This window comes from Sapajus apella, unplaced genomic scaffold (assembly GCF_009761245.1).
Source record: "Sapajus apella isolate SASKATOON/1434 unplaced genomic scaffold, GSC_monkey_1.0 scaffold132, whole genome shotgun sequence".
Classification (NCBI taxonomy): Eukaryota; Metazoa; Chordata; class Mammalia; order Primates; family Cebidae; genus Sapajus; species Sapajus apella.
Genome location: NW_022437072.1, coordinates 1,087,348 through 1,105,887, shown reverse-complemented (window position 1 = coordinate 1,105,887; position 18,540 = coordinate 1,087,348). Strand labels below are relative to the sequence as shown.

At 34.9% G+C, this 18,540-nt stretch overlaps 1 protein-coding gene across 2 annotated transcripts in view; it reads right to left on the bottom strand.

Annotated features, from left to right (window-relative positions):
- Positions 1-18,540, bottom strand: part of CDC73 (cell division cycle 73) — a 124,980-nt gene that overhangs the window by 34,563 nt on the left and 71,877 nt on the right. For both annotated transcript variants that reach the window (XR_004264151.1, XM_032262873.1), the window contains 3 exons: positions 11,154-11,211; positions 3,848-3,883; positions 3,497-3,584 (listed from right to left, as the gene is read on the bottom strand). Coding sequence is in view for 1 of the 2 variants with exons in the window: in XM_032262873.1 (XP_032118764.1) it covers positions 3,497-3,584; positions 3,848-3,883; positions 11,154-11,211 (182 nt within the window). In the remaining variant the exon portion in view is untranslated. The remainder of the gene's footprint in view (positions 1-3,496; positions 3,585-3,847; positions 3,884-11,153; positions 11,212-18,540) is intronic.

The following is an 18,540-nucleotide window of genomic DNA, read 5'->3' as shown; positions in this document are numbered from 1 at the left end:
TTCTGTGGGGTCGGTGGTAATGCCCCTTTGTCATTTCTGATTGTGTTTATTTAGATCTTTTCTCTTATTTTCTCTATTGATCTAGCTAGCAGTATGTTAATCTAGCTAGCAGTCTATTAATCTTGTTTATTCTTTCAAAGAACCAACTTTTGGTTTACTAATCTTCTGTATGGATTTTCACATGTCAATTTCGTTCAGCTCTGATTTTGGTTATTTTCTTCCGCTAGCTTAGGGGCTGGTTTGCTCTTGTTTTTCTAGTTCCTCCAAGTGTGATGTTAGGTGGTTAATTTGAGATCTAACTTTGTGATGTAGGCATTTAGCACTATGAACTTTCCTTTCAGTACTGCTTTAGCTGGGTCCCAGAGATTCCAGTACATTCTATCTTTGACTTCATTTGTTTCAAATAATTTTTTTGAGGCCAGGCATGGTGGCCCATGCCTGTAATCCCAGCACTTCAGGAGGTCAGGGCAGGCAGATCACTTGGGCCCAGGAGCTCGAGATCAGGCTGGGTAACACGGCGAAGCCCAGTCTCTACAAAAAATACAAAAATTATCCAGGTGTGGTGGCACACACCTGTAGTCCCAGCTACTCAGGAGGCTGAGACAGGAGGATTGCTTGAGCCCAGGAGGCAGAGGTTGCAGAGAGCCAAGATTGCACCACGGCACTCCAGCCTGGGCGACAAAGACTCTTACTCAAAAAAAAAAGCATTAATTTTATCCTTTTCCCAAAAGTGATCCAGGAGCAGGCTGTTCAATTTCCATGTAATTATATAAAAACTTAATTTCTTAATCTGACTGTTTGTTAGGTAACTCCACAGTACAAATAGTAAGACTACTAAATTGATCATCAGGAGACCTGGTTGTATTTCCTGCTCTGCAACTACATGACAGGGATAAAAGGCTAACATAAACTTTATCTATCAGTATTTTTGTTCAGGAATAAGTGTGGGTCAAACTAGATATACTGTACATCATTTTTAGGTCTCAAATTGTAGTAAACAATAAATTTCAATTGTTTATATATTACGAAAAATCACTATTATACACAGTCTCACTAATGGCACATAATCTGTGAGAGAAGCTAGATAAAGTATTTAAAGGCTGATAACTGTTGAGGTCTAATTTGTTTCTGAATCTATCTTCAGAATGTGATTCAAGTTTGCCGAGTCAAAAGACAGAGTGTTTTTCACTGAACTTAGAATAAGGCATTGAAACTGAGTTTTAGACTAAGTGCTAAACATATTTTATTTCTCAGCAGCTGCAATTAGTGACGAACCAGTACCACTATCATGTGAGCTCCTAGAAGGCTGGGCTTGTGGTATATTCGTCTACAGAGGAATTTACCTTTTAGTTATTGCTCTGTAGATGTTAGCTGAAAGAACAGAACCAATATACACATCAATCTCCCCAAATGAGAGTTACCACTAAAGTCATCTGAATCTGTCTCATAGCTAAAGCATCAACATCACTGATTAGAAAAACATTAAAACTTATTTCTAACGTCTAGTGTATCCCAAATGCAAACAATCTATAGCTAAGTAGGCAAATAACTTACAAAATAATCTTCATTTTTAATTCTCCTCAGGTACAATTCAAACAATTATGAAACATGAATTAAGAAATTTGGTACGTTTGGCAGACTAACAACTTCCTACTAAAATGGGTTATACTATCTGGTATACTACATTATTAGAACTGGAACTTCATACATAAACACCTGGAAATGCTAAATACAATGTCATATATACCTGAAATGCATAGCTGAGCTAGAAAGAAAATAGTCATGGGCTACAAACGAAGAAAATGCTGAGGACCAAAAAAGTCCACTGGTATTGCCCATGAGGAAAGTGTAGGCAGTACTGAGAACTGGCTTTTACCACCTACATGGGGAAAGGACGCAAAGGAGCTACAACTAGAGCCACAGAAAAGTCACACAATCAATCAAAGGTTAAAGTAGGGGGAAACACTGTCTCCAGTCAAATGTCAGGGAAGCATATCCATCTTGATCTGCCTCTGGAACAGGGAAAGAAAAGGGGCTCCTCGATAATTTGTCAGCCAATGTCACTCGGATCTGATTCAAATTTGAATTTATCCTACCCGGATGGACTAGAAGTCCTCATGTTGAAAACTTAACACAAAAATCAACTTAAGGGTTGAGATGTTCCTGAAGCACCTGGCAAAGCAAACACAAAATCACTCTGGAAGGACATGCCTTCAAGCCAGTACTATTTCAAATAAAGCCATATTAATTAAGATTAGTGAGCAACCATCCAAATTTCTAACAAATACCAAAATTAAATAACCAGGTATGTAACACAACAGGAAAATTTGACAGTTTCTGTTTAATAAGAAGTACTATGAGAATATAACAAACAATACGAAAATATTAAAGCAGAATAAAGTTAACCCCCTTCTCTCCAACTAGTGATCACAGTATCTCTCTTATCCTCTGAAATAGTACATATTACAATTTTTGAGTTCTTCCGTTTTCTATCCTGTTTCATAAAAAGCATTCTGATAGGAGTAACTATCTTAAAATCCTACATCAGCCAATAGTATCTAGATGAATATTTAAAATATTCACCCATTTTAACAATGAGTATGACTAAAAAAAAATCTGAGGAAAAACTATTTTGCAACACTATGTCTAAAAAACTTGACAGCATTCTGAAAATCACTTAAACATGGCTCATTTTAAGCCTTGTTAATGTATCATTGAAGTTTATTTAAAACAACTTTTATATTGCCTGTTTCTTCTGTAAACTGTAACCAATCCAGGAATTAGTACACAGATTTAAAAGTAGTCATGATACTTAAAAGTGGTATGTCTACTCATATTCATTAATAGAAGGAATGCTATGGGAAAATATATATAAACTACTTAAATTTTAAATCTGAAAGTGACTGGGGAGGAAGAGATTTATTTTGTGCGCAATAACCATGATGCATGTTTATTAGGACAAACTGGGTACAAGTGTGACTGTATTCAGTTTAATAAGAAAATGGGGAGGAAAATAGACATTAAAAATTTTGAGAAGTTAAGCATTTGAAAATTGTATTATCATATATAGGTTTCATTTTCACTTCTTTAACTTCTACTGCTATCTAGGTTAAATAACTGTGCACCCACCCACCCACCTACCTACCTACTTTTTCCCATTAGGATGTAACATCTAATATTCAGACAGAACCTGAATTTGTTTTCAAACTTCCTCAAGCTCTCTGAGAGAAAAACATCAAAAGAAAGCAATTCATATTAAAAGTTAATATGATAGTATCTTTTTTCATTAGGACTTTAGAAGTTTCTGTAAGTTTCCCTGAAGGATCCAAATAAAGAAGATTATATTCTGTTTTGAAAAATTATGCTTCATACAACATGTAAAGCCTAAAGCACAGAAACTGAAATTGTTTTCTCCAAATAATACTGATTCAGTAACTACTATTTTCCAATGATATCTCAATGTCCTACGAACAGGACAATTTAACAAATTACTTACTTCAGGTCCTGTAGAAGGTCTTTTGCATTAAGCATGGTTATTAAAGAGGTGGTAGCTGCAGGAATTATGATAATGGGTGTTCGAGATCCTATAAAGACAAAATTTTACAGGTAGAAAATATGTTATTAGGAATTACACTTACTTTCTCTACTAAAAGTTAAAAGTTTATAAATTATAATTTTAACTCTTTTGATCTAAAAAATATTTTAAGCCAGTGGCTATTAAAAAATATTTAATAATCAGTATGGCTTGAGCACTGACTAATCAGAATGGATACCAAGCACAAATATGTGACATAGCTGCATCATTTACTTTTTAAAGTTAAGTTAAAAATCATATGCACAACCTCACCTTTCTTCTGATTTGGGGGAGGTCTTGCTTGAGAAACTGTAAAGAAGAAAAGAAATCACACTGTGTATTATAAAAACCATATTCCTGTTTTCAAACTTACAAATAAGGGGTATTTTAAAAATTATTTGTATTCACATATGACTAACTGTAAACCAGAAGACATATTTTACAACTTACTATCTTTTCAAGTAACATTCTGCTTCACAAAAATATTAAAATGCATTATTCATCAATCTGCAGTCAGAAGGAAAAAGTGAAGATACAATATCCACAGTTCTGTTTTCTGCAGTTTCAGTTAACCACAGTCCACTGTGGTCTGAAAATATTAAATAGGAACTTCCAGAAACAAACAATTCACAAGATTGAAACTGCACATCTTTCTGAGTAGCACGATGAAATCTCACACTGCCCCCCAGCATGTGAATCCTCTCTTTATCTAACGTATCCACACTCTCTACACTACCTGCTCTTTACTTAGTAGTCACCTCCCTCACTGTTATCACAGTGCTAGTTTCAAATAGCTCTTATTTGACTTATGAATGGCCTCAAAGTCCAAGAGTGAGAAGGCTGACAATCTGGATATGCCACTACCAAAGAAAAGACATTAAGTGTTTCCCTTAGGTGAAAACATGAAAATCTCTACTTAGTAAGAAAAAAAAAAAAAAAAAAAAAAAATCACATCCCAAAATTGCTAACATCTACATTAAAAACAGTGAATCTCCCATCTGTGTAATTGTGAGGAAGAAAAATAAATTCATGCTAGTTTTGCCTTGGAACCTCAAACTGCAAAAGTTTCAGCCACAGTGAGTGATGGTGTCAAGATGGAAAAGGCACTAAATTTACAGAAGACATAAAAAGATACATGTTCTGACTGACCAAATCAGGTTTGGTAAAGTGGGGACTACTGTATTACAATGCCAGGCACTGAGTATCTATATTCATCGATGTACAGATCTAGCAAAATAAATAAATAAAAATAATTTCATAATAAGCTGATTACCACTGTAATAAATGTAAAAACAGAGTCTAAAAGCAAATCATACTATGGAAAGGGAATATGTTTAACCATTTTGGAAGAAAAGGAAAGAAGTTATTGAGAGCTAAGGCTAAAATATTCCTTTTATTTTTTTCCTTTCTTTTAAAAATTGTTTCTTGTCTCTTTTTTGGTGAGAAATACAGCATTACAGGTAATCAGTTATATATATATATGTGAAGGTCTGTATTATCGGGAAATGACCATATGATTGATTGTGATCATGTTATAAATACATAAATCTTCCTATCTTTTTTTGTTCTTTTTAACAAAAACAGGGTCTCACTATATCACCCAGGGTCGGTCTCGAACTCCTGAGCTCAAGCTATCAGCTTCCACCTCAGCCTCCCAAAGTGTTGGGATTACAGGGGTGAGCCACTGAGCCTGGCCCATATCTTTGTATTATGTTTGTATGCAATGAACTTTTAATGCACAGAAATAGCTGTTGACATAATGGTAATAATGACCTAACACAAGATGAATATGACTTAGGATAAAAAGTGCTGCAGGTTTTATTTTCAGTATCTGACCATACAAGAACTCAATGTGCCACAGGCTATGCTGGAGTTTTGCTTCTTAAATCACAAAAGTAAATAAAAATTTAGGAGACTTAAAATTCTAATTCAACGTCAATTCTTAAAAACAGATACCATCTTTAAAGTGAATAACACAGCACTTACACCTCTGGAAAATGTTCTATTTAAAAAGCAGCAAAATGCTACATTTTAACTAATTCTTTGTATAGCTCTCTCATTGTGAAAAACTGTCATCGAGTTCAGTAGTATGATCTTCCCAGCCTCAGAAAGCAGATAACTATATACACAAATACAAGCTGAGATATATGCCTTTACTATTACAGTTTTCTCTTCTTGCTGAGAAAAAAAAAAAAAAACTAGAATTTTCTTAAATCATTTTAAGAAATGGGAGGTCACAGATAAATCTAATTAGCTAGACAGTGTAATGTGGAATATAATATAGTCTCGGTAAATATTTGGTATTTCTTGAGAGATAAAGGGATAACAGAATGGATAAACAGGTAACTGGAGCTGCTATTATGACTAAAGGGAACTACAAAAAAACAAAGAGGAAGAAAGAAAAGAAGAAGGAAGGGAGGGAGGGAGGGAGGAAGGAGGGAAGGAAGCAGGGAAGGAGGGAAGGAGGGAAGGGAGGAGGGAAAGGAGGAGGGAACGGAGGAGGGAACGGAGGAGGGAAGGAAGGAGTCCCTGTGATGAACAGATGGAAGTAAGAAAGAGAAGAAGTGAGAAGAAGAGAGGAAAGGAGAAAGAGGGAAAGGGAGAAATCTGTGACTGAAGTACTGTTTGATTTTCTAAGGAAACCCACAAACGCTCTCAGGAATTAAGGCAAACATTTACTAAACTCAAAGCTGAGAAGACCCAATATATAAAAAAAGGCAATACAAAAGCTCTAAATAAAGTTTAGAGGTTTAATCCCCAGTGCACTTTAGCAAAGCAACTGAAAGACTTAAGAACTCCTTCCTTTTATACATATGATCTTCTCCTGGCCACAAATGTTAAAAATAAAATTTAGAGGTTTAGTTTAAAAAAAAAAAAACTGCAAAATAATATAAACAAGTTCCCTAGTATGTAAGGACCAAGACTGAGACACTGTGATGGACACATCAATGAGAAGCTTGATCTTAAAGGGTTTGTATGACAGAGTGATCAACAGCAAAGGTCTGGACTCAGGCAATTTTAGTTCAAATCCTATTTTGCCACTGTCCAGGCAAGTTGATTAACTTTGCTCAGCCTGTTTCCTCGATCATCAAACAGATAGTAGTTTTGTTATTTTGATATTGCTGTGAGAATTTAAAAAATAATAATGCATGCTCAAGTCCTTAACTAGATGTTAGCACATACTTACCATTTCCTGAATCTTGCAACCACAGTAGATGTTAACTGCTGCTGCTTTACTTCTACTACCACTCAAGCAAGTGTGCTAATTGCCAATTTACAAGCTGAGAATAACCATAAGAAAAATTACTGTTGCTTTGATTTCAAATATAATTAGATTCTTAAGAAATATTTATTCAGAGCCTATGTACAAGGATTGCTAAGTTAGTATTAAATTGCAAACAAAACAGAAATAATTCCTGCCCTCAAAGAGCTTTCAGCAGAGTAAGGAAGCCAGACCATAAACAAAAATGCAACCAAACATATGAACTAGTTGGAACACATACTAAGGGAACAAATTGAGTGTACACTGGCAGAAAAGCGTCCTTTAGATAGAATGCAAAAAGCTTCTGGTGGCATTTAAGCCGAAATCTGAAAGATGAAAACAAGCCAACCTGCCAAGAACATGTAGGCGAACAGTCCAGATAAGAGGTAGGAATGTAGGAAAATACCATAGGCAGGAAGAAATTGCCACATTTAGGGAACTGAAACAAGGCCAATGGGTAGACCACAGGGAAGAAAAGAAGAATGGCAGGAGATGAGATAACAAATACATGCAGAGACCAATTCATGTAGGGCCTTTTAAGCAATGTTAAGTTTACATTTAAATGCCACTGGAAAGTCCTATAACTATTAAGCCAGAAAGTGTCAAGATTTTATTTTCATGTCACACTTCTGCAAGGAAAAAAAAACAATGGATTTGGACAAGGGATTGAGAAGGGTACATGCGTGAAAGCAGAAAGCTCAGTTAGGATTATTACAACAATCAACAAAGGTGCTACTCCAACTATGCGTGGTTAAGATGAGTTTTTGTTTTAAATTCCAATTCAAAGTCAATTGAATAAAAAATAATCATAATGAATTTCTATAAAGATGATTATGTACTTAGATGCTATGACACTATTTTACCCTTAATTTCTGTATCTATTTTCTTGGCACCAGAAATAAAGAGGTCATAGGCTGACATCAGGTAGCCAACCATGCTGAGACCCACTGGTCTAGAGAGAGAATAATGGTGTCTACTTGAGTTGTGGTAGTGGAGATAAAGGAAAATTGATACATTTGGAATACAGAAAAGGTACATCTGACAGAAACCACTAAGAGATGAGAAAAGGAGTAAGGAAATGTGATGAATAAAGAATAACCCCCAAGTTTTTGATTTAAGATATGAAGTTGATGGTGGTGTCACTCCATGAAAAAGCACAAAAGTATAAAGTAAGAGACCTTGGGGAAAACAGCAGGGAAAAAAATTATCTTAATTCGTTTTTAAATGCCTATGGCAAATCCAAATGTTACACAGACAGTTAACAGAAGATACCAGAGGTCTGAATTGGAGATATAAATTTGGAAATCGTCAGCACATAGATTCATAACTATGGAATGAGAGGAGAAGTACTCCAACCAATAGCTAGGCTATAAATTACATGACTGAATAGCATAAGAAATTTGTATAAAATATAAAGAAGCTAGTTCGCTCTCTCAATCTCACATGAGTGGTGTTAAGCAGATAAACTAGTACCATAGGCTACCTACTCATCTCAAAAGAACAATGAATTAGTGAAGTATGGATGGTGCATACATTAAGAAAGAGGAGAGAAGGTAGACAAGGATATGTGCAAGAAATTTAACATGGCTATAAAAAGGAAATTATAGTGAATTCTAAACTATGGCTTTTCAAATGCTTGTATTTATGAATCCACTGGAAAATATGTGCTTCTTGTTAGCTATATTCCCTAAATGAATTTTGAGAAGTGAAAATTTTTAGACCTTTAGAGGTATAAAATGTTTAACTGTAAACACTTTAAATCATTAAATTTACCCAGACTTGCCTAGCATAACAGCACCAAATAAATACTTGAGGAAATGAGAAATAAAAATCTATAAATGCTCAGAAACAGAACTCCATTGTTGAGGTATCTCACTCAAGGAGAGAATAGGTGGTTCAGTCCCCCATTTCAAAATTATCCAAATTCTACCCAAAGATAACAGTTATACATCTATAATCCCCCTTCTGGCCATATATATTTTGGGCACACATATTTTTCAAATTTTAAAGGCATAATACTAGTGAACATGTCAGATATTAAACAATATCCCTTCAAAATGGAGCTGCACCCCCATAAGCAGATGCATTTAAAATTTTGGCAGCAAAATAAAAATACACTAATTAGGAGAAATAAAGACTTCAAACTGCTACTATCCATTCCAATCAAGTCTTATTGCTGAATGAGAGCAAAAACCTTAATTATTTTAGAATAGTGGGTAGAAAATGTGGATGCATGGGTGTAAATAAGTGAAAGCAGGAAGTGCAGAGATCACATGGATGGGCATTAGAGCATCTGAGATATGATGAGACATGACTTCAGATTAAATTTCCATCAGTTTAATCCCCAGTTCACTTTAGCAGGACAACTGAAAAAGACTCAGAACTCCTTATTTTACACATATGATTTTCCCCTAGCCACGTAATTGGCTAGTAGAATCCAATTCCTTTAACTCCATTTTATCACAAGACACATCTGAACAAAACGGTTTGTTTGGATATCAGTGCCTCCCCTGCCCTTTCCTTATATACTAACTTACTTTACGAAAATATAAAATAGAAAAATTTTACATTATAGATTCTAAGTTAGAATCCTCAGGTGGTGGCTTTTCCCCTTTTATGCAATGCCATTTCTGACAAACCATAACCTGCCATCCCTGCCTCCCAAAGAAAAACAAACAATTCTCTTATCTGTGATTCAACTGCCCCCACAATATTCCCATACTTCATGCTAGTATTGTTAGTATTCTTTGGACCCAACCCCATCTGTCCACCCCTATTTCCTTCACCTTTTTCTTCCATCCTGCAAAAAGCTTCTTCAGCTTCTCTTAGTTTCAGGACAAGAGCCTAGTACATGGAAATTCAAATAATATTTGTTGAATTTAATTGTTCTTCCTTACTCTCTCACAATGGATTCTGGTATCATCATCTCTACTGAAAAATAGTCCTGTCAGTTACATACAATCTTGTCTGACTGTAACAAGGCTGACAGTGCACTCCTCTTCTCCACTCCTACTTAAAAACAGTAATGACAAAATTTTCAAACAAATCTACTGTCAAATAAAAAGAAAAAGAAAAAAAGGAAATACTAGCCACATCTAAGAGGAGTATGAATCCAGGACACAGGGAAATTACCCTGCAAAACCATCCCAATATAAGCACCATGTACCTACCGCACTTTTGAAGTGCCTCCAGAAAATATTTAATATTCATAATCTACATAATTTTAGAATTAGCCTGTATATAAGAGGATATCCAAATCTACACTATTGATACTGTGAAACTTATGGGGAAGATCCAGTTAAGTTATTGCCTGTGCTTTCCAATCCTTTATTTTCCTTCATCATACTTACTTTCAACAGTACTGATGAGGTTACTTAAAAAAAAAAAAAAAAAAAAAAGACAAGTGGTATAGCCCAACACTCAAATTATGTATGCTAAATAAATGTAAAAATAAAACACCAAACACCAAAAACAAACTCAAAAGACTGAAAATAAATACAGTGTTGTTATCTGTAAAGAGGAGTCTTTTTAGGTACTAGGAATAGGGGGAAGAATTTTTCTAAAGTAACTTCAATACTACCTTTGTTTAACACATATTTTTTTAAAATGATACAGAAATTTAGATGTTAAACACAGATACCTGAAATTCTAAGCATCAAAGCTGAATATGAGTCTATTAAAATTATAATTCTGTGCTGCTATAGGAAAAAAATTCACATGTTACATACTACCATGGAACTGCAACAGAATTGGTGAGAGGATGGATATACATAAATAGCTTTTAAACATTTAAAAATGTTTTAAAAACATTTTTCTCAAATTTTAACCAAAATAAAAACATTTTCTTAAATTTTTTTTTAACCCTTCACTATACCTATTTATTCAAGTAAATGTTCTATAGTATAACTTCATTATTCAAAAACAATGCTTTAAAACCTATGTTATCAATGACCCTTGAATCAAACTGGGGAACATAGTACTTCAGTAAAAAATGTTACAAAATCCAGTTGAGCTGCTTAATTAATGCACTATACAAAAATGAATAATTTAATGTGCTTTTCACTTTAATTCCTTTATGTCTTTCTGCTAAGAACATCAAGATTTATTAATGACGCTGACTGAAGTTTAGCAAGCATTTTATTTACATTATCACAGTTTTGAGATCTGCTTAAGCAGAATCAAGTCTTTAAAGAAACATGACCTTGCAATGTATTATAAGTAAAATTTCAATTTATTCAAAGCATTATCACACACCAAAAAAGTTGCACTGTTATGATCTTTAGAAATAAAACATAAACCAAAGTTTTACAGTTTTACCTGGTCTTGGTACGGGCTGGGCTGCAGGAGTCTGAGTCTTCCGGGCAGATGCACCCTCCTTTAAAAGAATAAGAATTATAAATGAGATCAAAGCTTCTTTACATAAAACATTTTAATTATTAGAAAGAAATCTTGTATCTCTCTGTCTCTTTTTCTGTTTTTCTCACTCAATCGGTTACTCCATTGAACATGTTATGACCTACAGTTTAAGAAAAAAATAAATATTAAATCTCTCCTGATCTTTTATGCTATTAGTCATGAGATCATAATAAACATCTTTAGAGTAAAATAAATTCAGTCACTACAGAGTAGTTACTGTAAGCTTGTAATATTTTTAAATGATTTGCTTAACTGATGACAATTTAATATTCTCAGAAATGTCATTGTCTGTTTTAAAATCAAGCCAATCTTTCTTCCTCTAAAAAAATCTCAAAATAAATAAATGATATATGCCCTTCTATTAGAGAAACCTAAAATTTGTTATATTGGAATTTATTTTAAACAACATAAAGATATCAAATAATTAAACACCTTTAAAATATTCGGGGAAAAAAACACATTTATAAAGAAGAGATTTGTTACATTTGAATTAAGAGCAGATGAGAGTATCTTAAAAACTAAATAACAAATCTCATCTAATTATTGAAGATGTAAGATATACAAGGAAATATGCTAAGTGTTGAAGTATATTAATTATATGCTCAAGAATAGATGCCTCTGAAATGCTTAAGATTCTTAAAATGTCTGTTTTAAAACAAGTTTCAACCATACTCACAGAGATATTTCATAATACATTTTTCTTCATAGTTGCAAAGGTAAATTTCGTAACTATGAATTCATAAAGATTTTATTCTAGTTGTACATAACATTAATTTGACAAATATCAGGGGACGTACATACAAATAAAAATCAGTATTAGCATCACAAGAAAGATTTCTGAAGAAATACCACTGAATACTAATTATAATTACATATTACATTCTCTTCAAAGATTTTACATGGTAAAACTGTTTGAAATAGTAAGCTATACCACAGCATTTTTTAAAAAATAAGTGACTATAAAAATTAGTACAAGAGAAAAAAGACTTCCACTTCCATACAGTGGTATTCTTAGCATTCAGTTAGATCACAGAAACCATTCTATATTATAATATTATAAGAAACTTAGCCACAGGAGCGGGTAGCACAAAAAAAAAAAAAAAAAAAAAAAGACACTTGAGGTCAGCAAAATATCCTTTTTCCAATATTCTCACTATTGTGCATTTAGTTATTAATATATATTGGTGTATTCACTACTGAGTCATTCTAGGTGCTGGTTTCATAGATGCATTGTTTGTAAAAATTTATCAAGTGTACTTGTGATATGGTCTTTTCCAATTATATGACATTCAAGTAAACCTTTAAATGTTAAACCAAAATGTGAGTCACAGTTAAGGTGGAGAGCATATCAAATATTTAGCATCATTATAATGTGGGGGAACCTTCTGATTATATTTGTCTCTAAGTTCATGTTAGGGGACACAACTGTTTTTACTCTTCTTTGTAAGTCCAGTACCAGGAGCATAGTAGGCTCTGGGCACTGCAGCTGGTTGAAATGAACTGCACCAAGATTTTTAAAAAATCAAAAGCCAGGGGATAATCATTAAATAGGAATCCATTTAAAGGAACATTAGCTCCTATATAAACAATCAACTACACTTTATATAATCAGAGTAAACTAATCATATGACTTACCTATTCCAATATGTAAATATTGACTCATGGCTACGTGATTTAGATTTAAGAGGAAAAACACAGGAAATGAAACGAGAAGAAAAACAATGGGCACACATGGATGCAGACACCTTCTGTCCACATTTAACCTCTAAGTCTGGCTAGATTCAAATCAAAGCCCTTCTTTTTTTGGCATAGAGTGGCCTAAGTTAATCACCACCTGAATAAAAATTATGTGCATAGACTACACAAACCCAAAGTGATCCAACTAACTACTGAATTATACCTGTACTATATAACAAAGAATATGAATTTACAACATGGGTCAGGCAAAAGGTGTAAGCATATGGAAATAATATGGGAGGAAAAAAAAAAACAAAAACTTCTTCCACTACAAACTGTAACCCATAGGAATTTTTATCTACTTTTGAATAAGCTCAAAACTTGATCCCTTTAAATACCAATAATGAGTATTTTCTGTTTGCCCAGTAATAATCCTTGATGACCCAATCACTCCTTTTTGGCAATAAACTCTATCCCCTGGTCACTAGGAAGAGTATATATCCTAGACTACATCCACCAAGAGTCCTTCTCTGGGTTTATTTTTTACAGACTAGAGCTAGCTGTTAAAAACACTAGCTACAAGACGAGGAAATAAGCCTCAAATCACTGATGGTGATGTCCCTTGACTCATGGAGAAAATGTATTGGCAGAAAGAGAGAATGAAGCTAAAACGCAAGAAAAGAGGAAGAATGTAACACCCTTTACAATACCTACTATCTATTTCTAGTGGCCTGCGAGACCTACTTTACCTTTAACCATTCTTAATTATATGGCTCAAATCTCCCATCTCAGCACTCTACAAACCCCCACATACCAAAGTCCTGTGAGTTGCAACAGAAAAAAAACATATCTAATTTTGTCTTCTCAGGCTTACTGAAAATTGCATTTGTCAGGTCAGTATGGTATCAACTTTAATTTTTGATTTGGTATACACCTCCCCAACACACATACAAATAGTTATACGGCTGTGACACAAAAGCAGACTAATGACACAATAGTAGAATATGAGCTTCTTGGAAGAAAACTCGGAAGTTCTTTGCAAATCACACCATAAAGTGATTTCTAGGACTCCCAAGAGGCTAAAAGCACATTCTACTCTGATTTCCATTAATTTTTTTTTTTTTTTTGAGACGGAGTTTCCCTCCTGTTACCCAGGCTGGAGTGCAATGGCGCGATCTCAGCTCACCGCAACCTCCGCCTCCTGGGTTCAGGCAATTCTCCTGCCTCAGCCTCCCGAGTAGCTGCATAATTTTTAAGTAAAGCTGGCATAGTCACTGCATAAGGGACTGCAGAAAACCCCACCACCCTCTACCCTAAAGGTGTAGAGACAAAGGTGAAGTCATTTTTCAAAGGCTACACACACACACACGCGTGCGCGCGCGCGCACACACACACACACACACACACACACACACACGGTATGTATTACGAAACAATAAAAATAACTTGGCAGTAATATAGAACAGACTGGCAAATCTATATTTTTAAAGATGTATTTGGATTGAAAGAAAAAACACTACCCAGCCGGGAAAATAAAGGTATCGGCACAAAAGCAACCAAAACAACCAAAGTTTATGTTTCCAAACTACTAATACCTCGTGACCTCTGATTTGAAGACCTCCCTTAACAAACTTTTCCAGTTGTGCTAACTGGAAAGGAAAACCTGCTTTTCTGTAAAAGTCAGAAGCATTATAATTTCAACAAGACTTGAGGCATTTTAGAAAAGTAACAACTGAATTAACACAGACGGGAAAAACAGTGAGAGAACCACATTTGCGAAGAAAATACAAAACAAAGTGTGCTGTTTACAAGCAATCGTTGTTTAACATTATTTTAGCAAATGAGATCATCTACAATCTCCCGATATTTGCAAAGTACCAGTATGCACTGCTTAAACAGGTAGAACAAATATTGTTAATATATAATGCCACAAGAAAAAAATACTTGTTGCAAGTGAAAAAGAATACACTATATACATTATATTTAATTGTAAAATGTTCTCTTTACCTAAAACAGTGAGATACTGAAAACTTTATTTTTTTTAAAACAGGATCTCACTCTTTCACCCAGGTTGGAGTGCAGTAGTGCAATCGTGCCTCATTGCAGCCTTGACCTCTGGGGCTCATGCAATTCTCCTACCTGAGCCTCCAGGCATGCACCACCATGCCGGAGACGTTTTTTAATTTTTTAATTTTTGGTAGAGACAGGGTTTCACCATGTTGCCCAGGCTGGTATCAAACTCCTGAGCTCAGCCTCTCAAAGTGCTGGGATTACAGGTGTGTACCACCAGGCTTGGCCTGAAAACTTTTTATGAAGAAAACATATATAGACTATGCATATATATATATATGCAGACTCCGGGAGTTTCCAATCTACTTTTCTGTTGTATTAATAAGGTCAAAAGTCACGTTTTAAAGATTACTTAAATATAAATCGTACCCTTGAATGCTTTTACCTTTATTTTAAAAAGTAACTTATTCCTATGAAATCTCAATTTGATAATTAGAATTCCCAGATATTAGAGTGTTTAAGATGTTTAAATATGCATGTGAATTTCTTTTTCTTTTTTTGAGATGGAGTCTTGCTCTGTTGCCCGGGTTGGAGTGCAATGGCACGATCTCAGCTCACTGCAACAACCACCTCCTGGACTCAAGCAATTCCCCTGTTTCAGCCTCCCAAGTAGCTGGGACTACAGGAACACACCACCATGTCTGGCTAATGTTTGTATTTTTAGTAGAGACATCGAACTCCTGACCTCAAGTGATCCACCCACCTCTGCTTCCCAAAGAGCTGGGATTACAGATGTGAGCCATGGTGCCTGGCCTCAATTTCTACACATTGAATGAGTCTCCTTTTTTAAGGGATCAGGCCTCATTTTGTTGCACAGGTTGGTCTCAACCTTCTGGCTTCAAGTAATCCTCCTGCCTTGGCCTCCTAAAGTGCTGGGATTACAGGAGAGATCCACTGTACCCACGTAGTCTTTTAAAAGGATGTTTTGGAAAACTTGTTGTAGAAAAGGGAAACAGCAATTCTGGGGACAAATTACAATTAGGCTACAAAACATGAAAAAAAACAACTTAGAAGCAAAATACTTCAACACAAAAAAAAGCACAATTTTTTAAGACTTGTTATAACCTGGAGGTATATATAAACAACATGTTGCTAGCACAGAAAACAGTTAACACACTTATAAATATAGTACTTTCCTCCCTTTAAATATACAGATAAATGGCTGTAAAATTTAAAAATAGATTTCTCTTTCTTTCCCTAAGCCTAGAAATTCTCTCCAGAGAAGGAGCTACTTAAGTGGCTGAGATGTTCTCTCCCAGCACCCAACCTCTAAACAAGCTGATTAAGGTAGACGTCGTATGTATTTTACAGCTGGGAAAATTAAACTTAAAAAAAAAAAAAAAGTTACTTGTCCCAGGTCACATGGCTAGTAAGCAGAACAGATCTGAGCCTTTCTGAATCCAAAGTTTATGCTTCCAAACTACTAATACCTCATAACCTCTGATTTGAAGACTTCCCTTAACAAACTACTTTCTCTCTGTACTCATTCTCCCTCTTTCCATAATTCAAATGTCCCTCTGTTGTGACCTTTTAACATTTTGTGCATAGCTCTATCATGACTTAGTCCATTTATGCCACTATACCAAAATACCACAGACTGGGCAATTTGTAAATAATAGAAATGTATTTCTCAAAGTTCTAAAGGCTGGGAAATCCAAGATCAAGGCGCCTGCAGGTTTTGTGTCTGGTTAACAGATTTTGTGTCTCTCTGATTCCAAGACAATGCCTTATTGTTGCATCCTCTGGAGAGGACAGTGTCTTCACATGGTGGAAGGCTGAAAGGTAAAAAAGGCCCTAAGCTAGTTCCTGCCGGCCCTTTTACAGGACATTAATTCATTCGTAAAGGCTATGCCCTCATGACTTAATCACCTTCCAAAAGGTCCAACTTCTTAATATCACACAGTGGGGATTAAGTTTCAACACATAAACTTTGAGAGGCATTCAGAGGCTTAACACCTCATTATACTATGCAATATCCTAATTTTTTGTCTGCTTCCCCCAATCAAACTACAAGGTAATTTACTTTGGGTCAGAAATTACTCCTCCTCCAATGCCTGATACAGCCAGGTGCATGGGAGGTGCTTAATCACTATATATTGACTAATTAAAACAAATCTATTTGCCTTAGAATCACTGATTCATGACCATTACATTGACTAAAAACTGTTTTATCTGTTAAATTAATATGGCAAAAATAACTATCACAAAGGATTAAGAGAATAACACAATAATAATGATAATAAAACAGTCATGCATTCCACATACACTTCTTTTGGTTTTTTTCTTGAGACAGTGTCTCGCTTTGTTGCCCAGGCTGGAGTGCAGTGGCCCGATCTCAGCTCACTGCAACCTCCACCTCCCAGTTCAAGCGATTCTTGTGCCTCAGCCTCCAGAGTAGCTGGGATTATAGGCATGCACCACTACATCAGCTAATTTTTGTATTTTTAGTAGAGAAAAAGTTTCACTACATTGGCCACACTGATCTTGAACACCTGACCTCAAGTGATCAGCCTGCCTCAACCTCCCAAAACGCTGGGGTTACAGGTGTGAGTCACTGCGCCTGTCCTCTACACAGACTTACTGAAAGCATAGTTAAGTGCCAAATAAAAAAACAGAAATGAAGAAATATAAACAAGAGCACAAAGTCCCTGCCTTCATGGTGCTTGCAATCTAATGAAGGAGAATAATAGTAAATACATCAAATAAAAAAATTATTAATACAATTATGTATTTAGCTACTTGTAATGTGCCTTTGTGTTTCTGTCTGTATTTTCAGCTCACTGCCCAAAACAAAGTGGGACTAATAACTGTTAAACAATTTTCTTTCAACGCTTTTTGTATAAGCATAAGTAAAGACTGAGCAACTTGAATTCAGCAGCAAATTGAAAGTATTATATATACCGTGACCTAGTGGAATTTATTCTTGGAATGCAAAGACGGTTCAACATATGAAACAATCAATTTATTAATATTTAATAATATACCATACTAACAGATAAAGCGGAAAAAACCCTCATGATAATCTCAAATGATGTAGGGAAAAAAATGGACAAAATGTAATACCCTTTCATTAAAAAATGTAAAAACTCAGCTAGGACTGGAAGGAAATGTCTTCCACATAATAAAGATACATATGAAAAACCACAGCTAACATCGTACTCAGTGGTGAAAGACAAAGAGCTTTGCCCCTAAGATCAGGAATAAGACAAGGACTACCACTTTCATCACATCTATTCAACACAGTATTAAAAGTTCTAGCCAGAGCAATTAGGCAAGAAAAACAGAAGGCATTCAAATTGGAAAGGAAGAGGTAAAATTATCTGTTTGCAGGTGACAAGATTTGTATGTTAACCTAGAGATGACACCAAAGAAAGTTATATTAATAATAAACAAGTTTGGCAAAAAGAATATAAAATCAACACACAAAAGTTAGTTGTGTTTCTATACACTAACAGACAGTCCAAAAAGTAAATTAAGAAAACAATTCCACTTACGATAGCATTAAAAGTATAAAGTAGGAATAAACTCAACCAAGGAAACA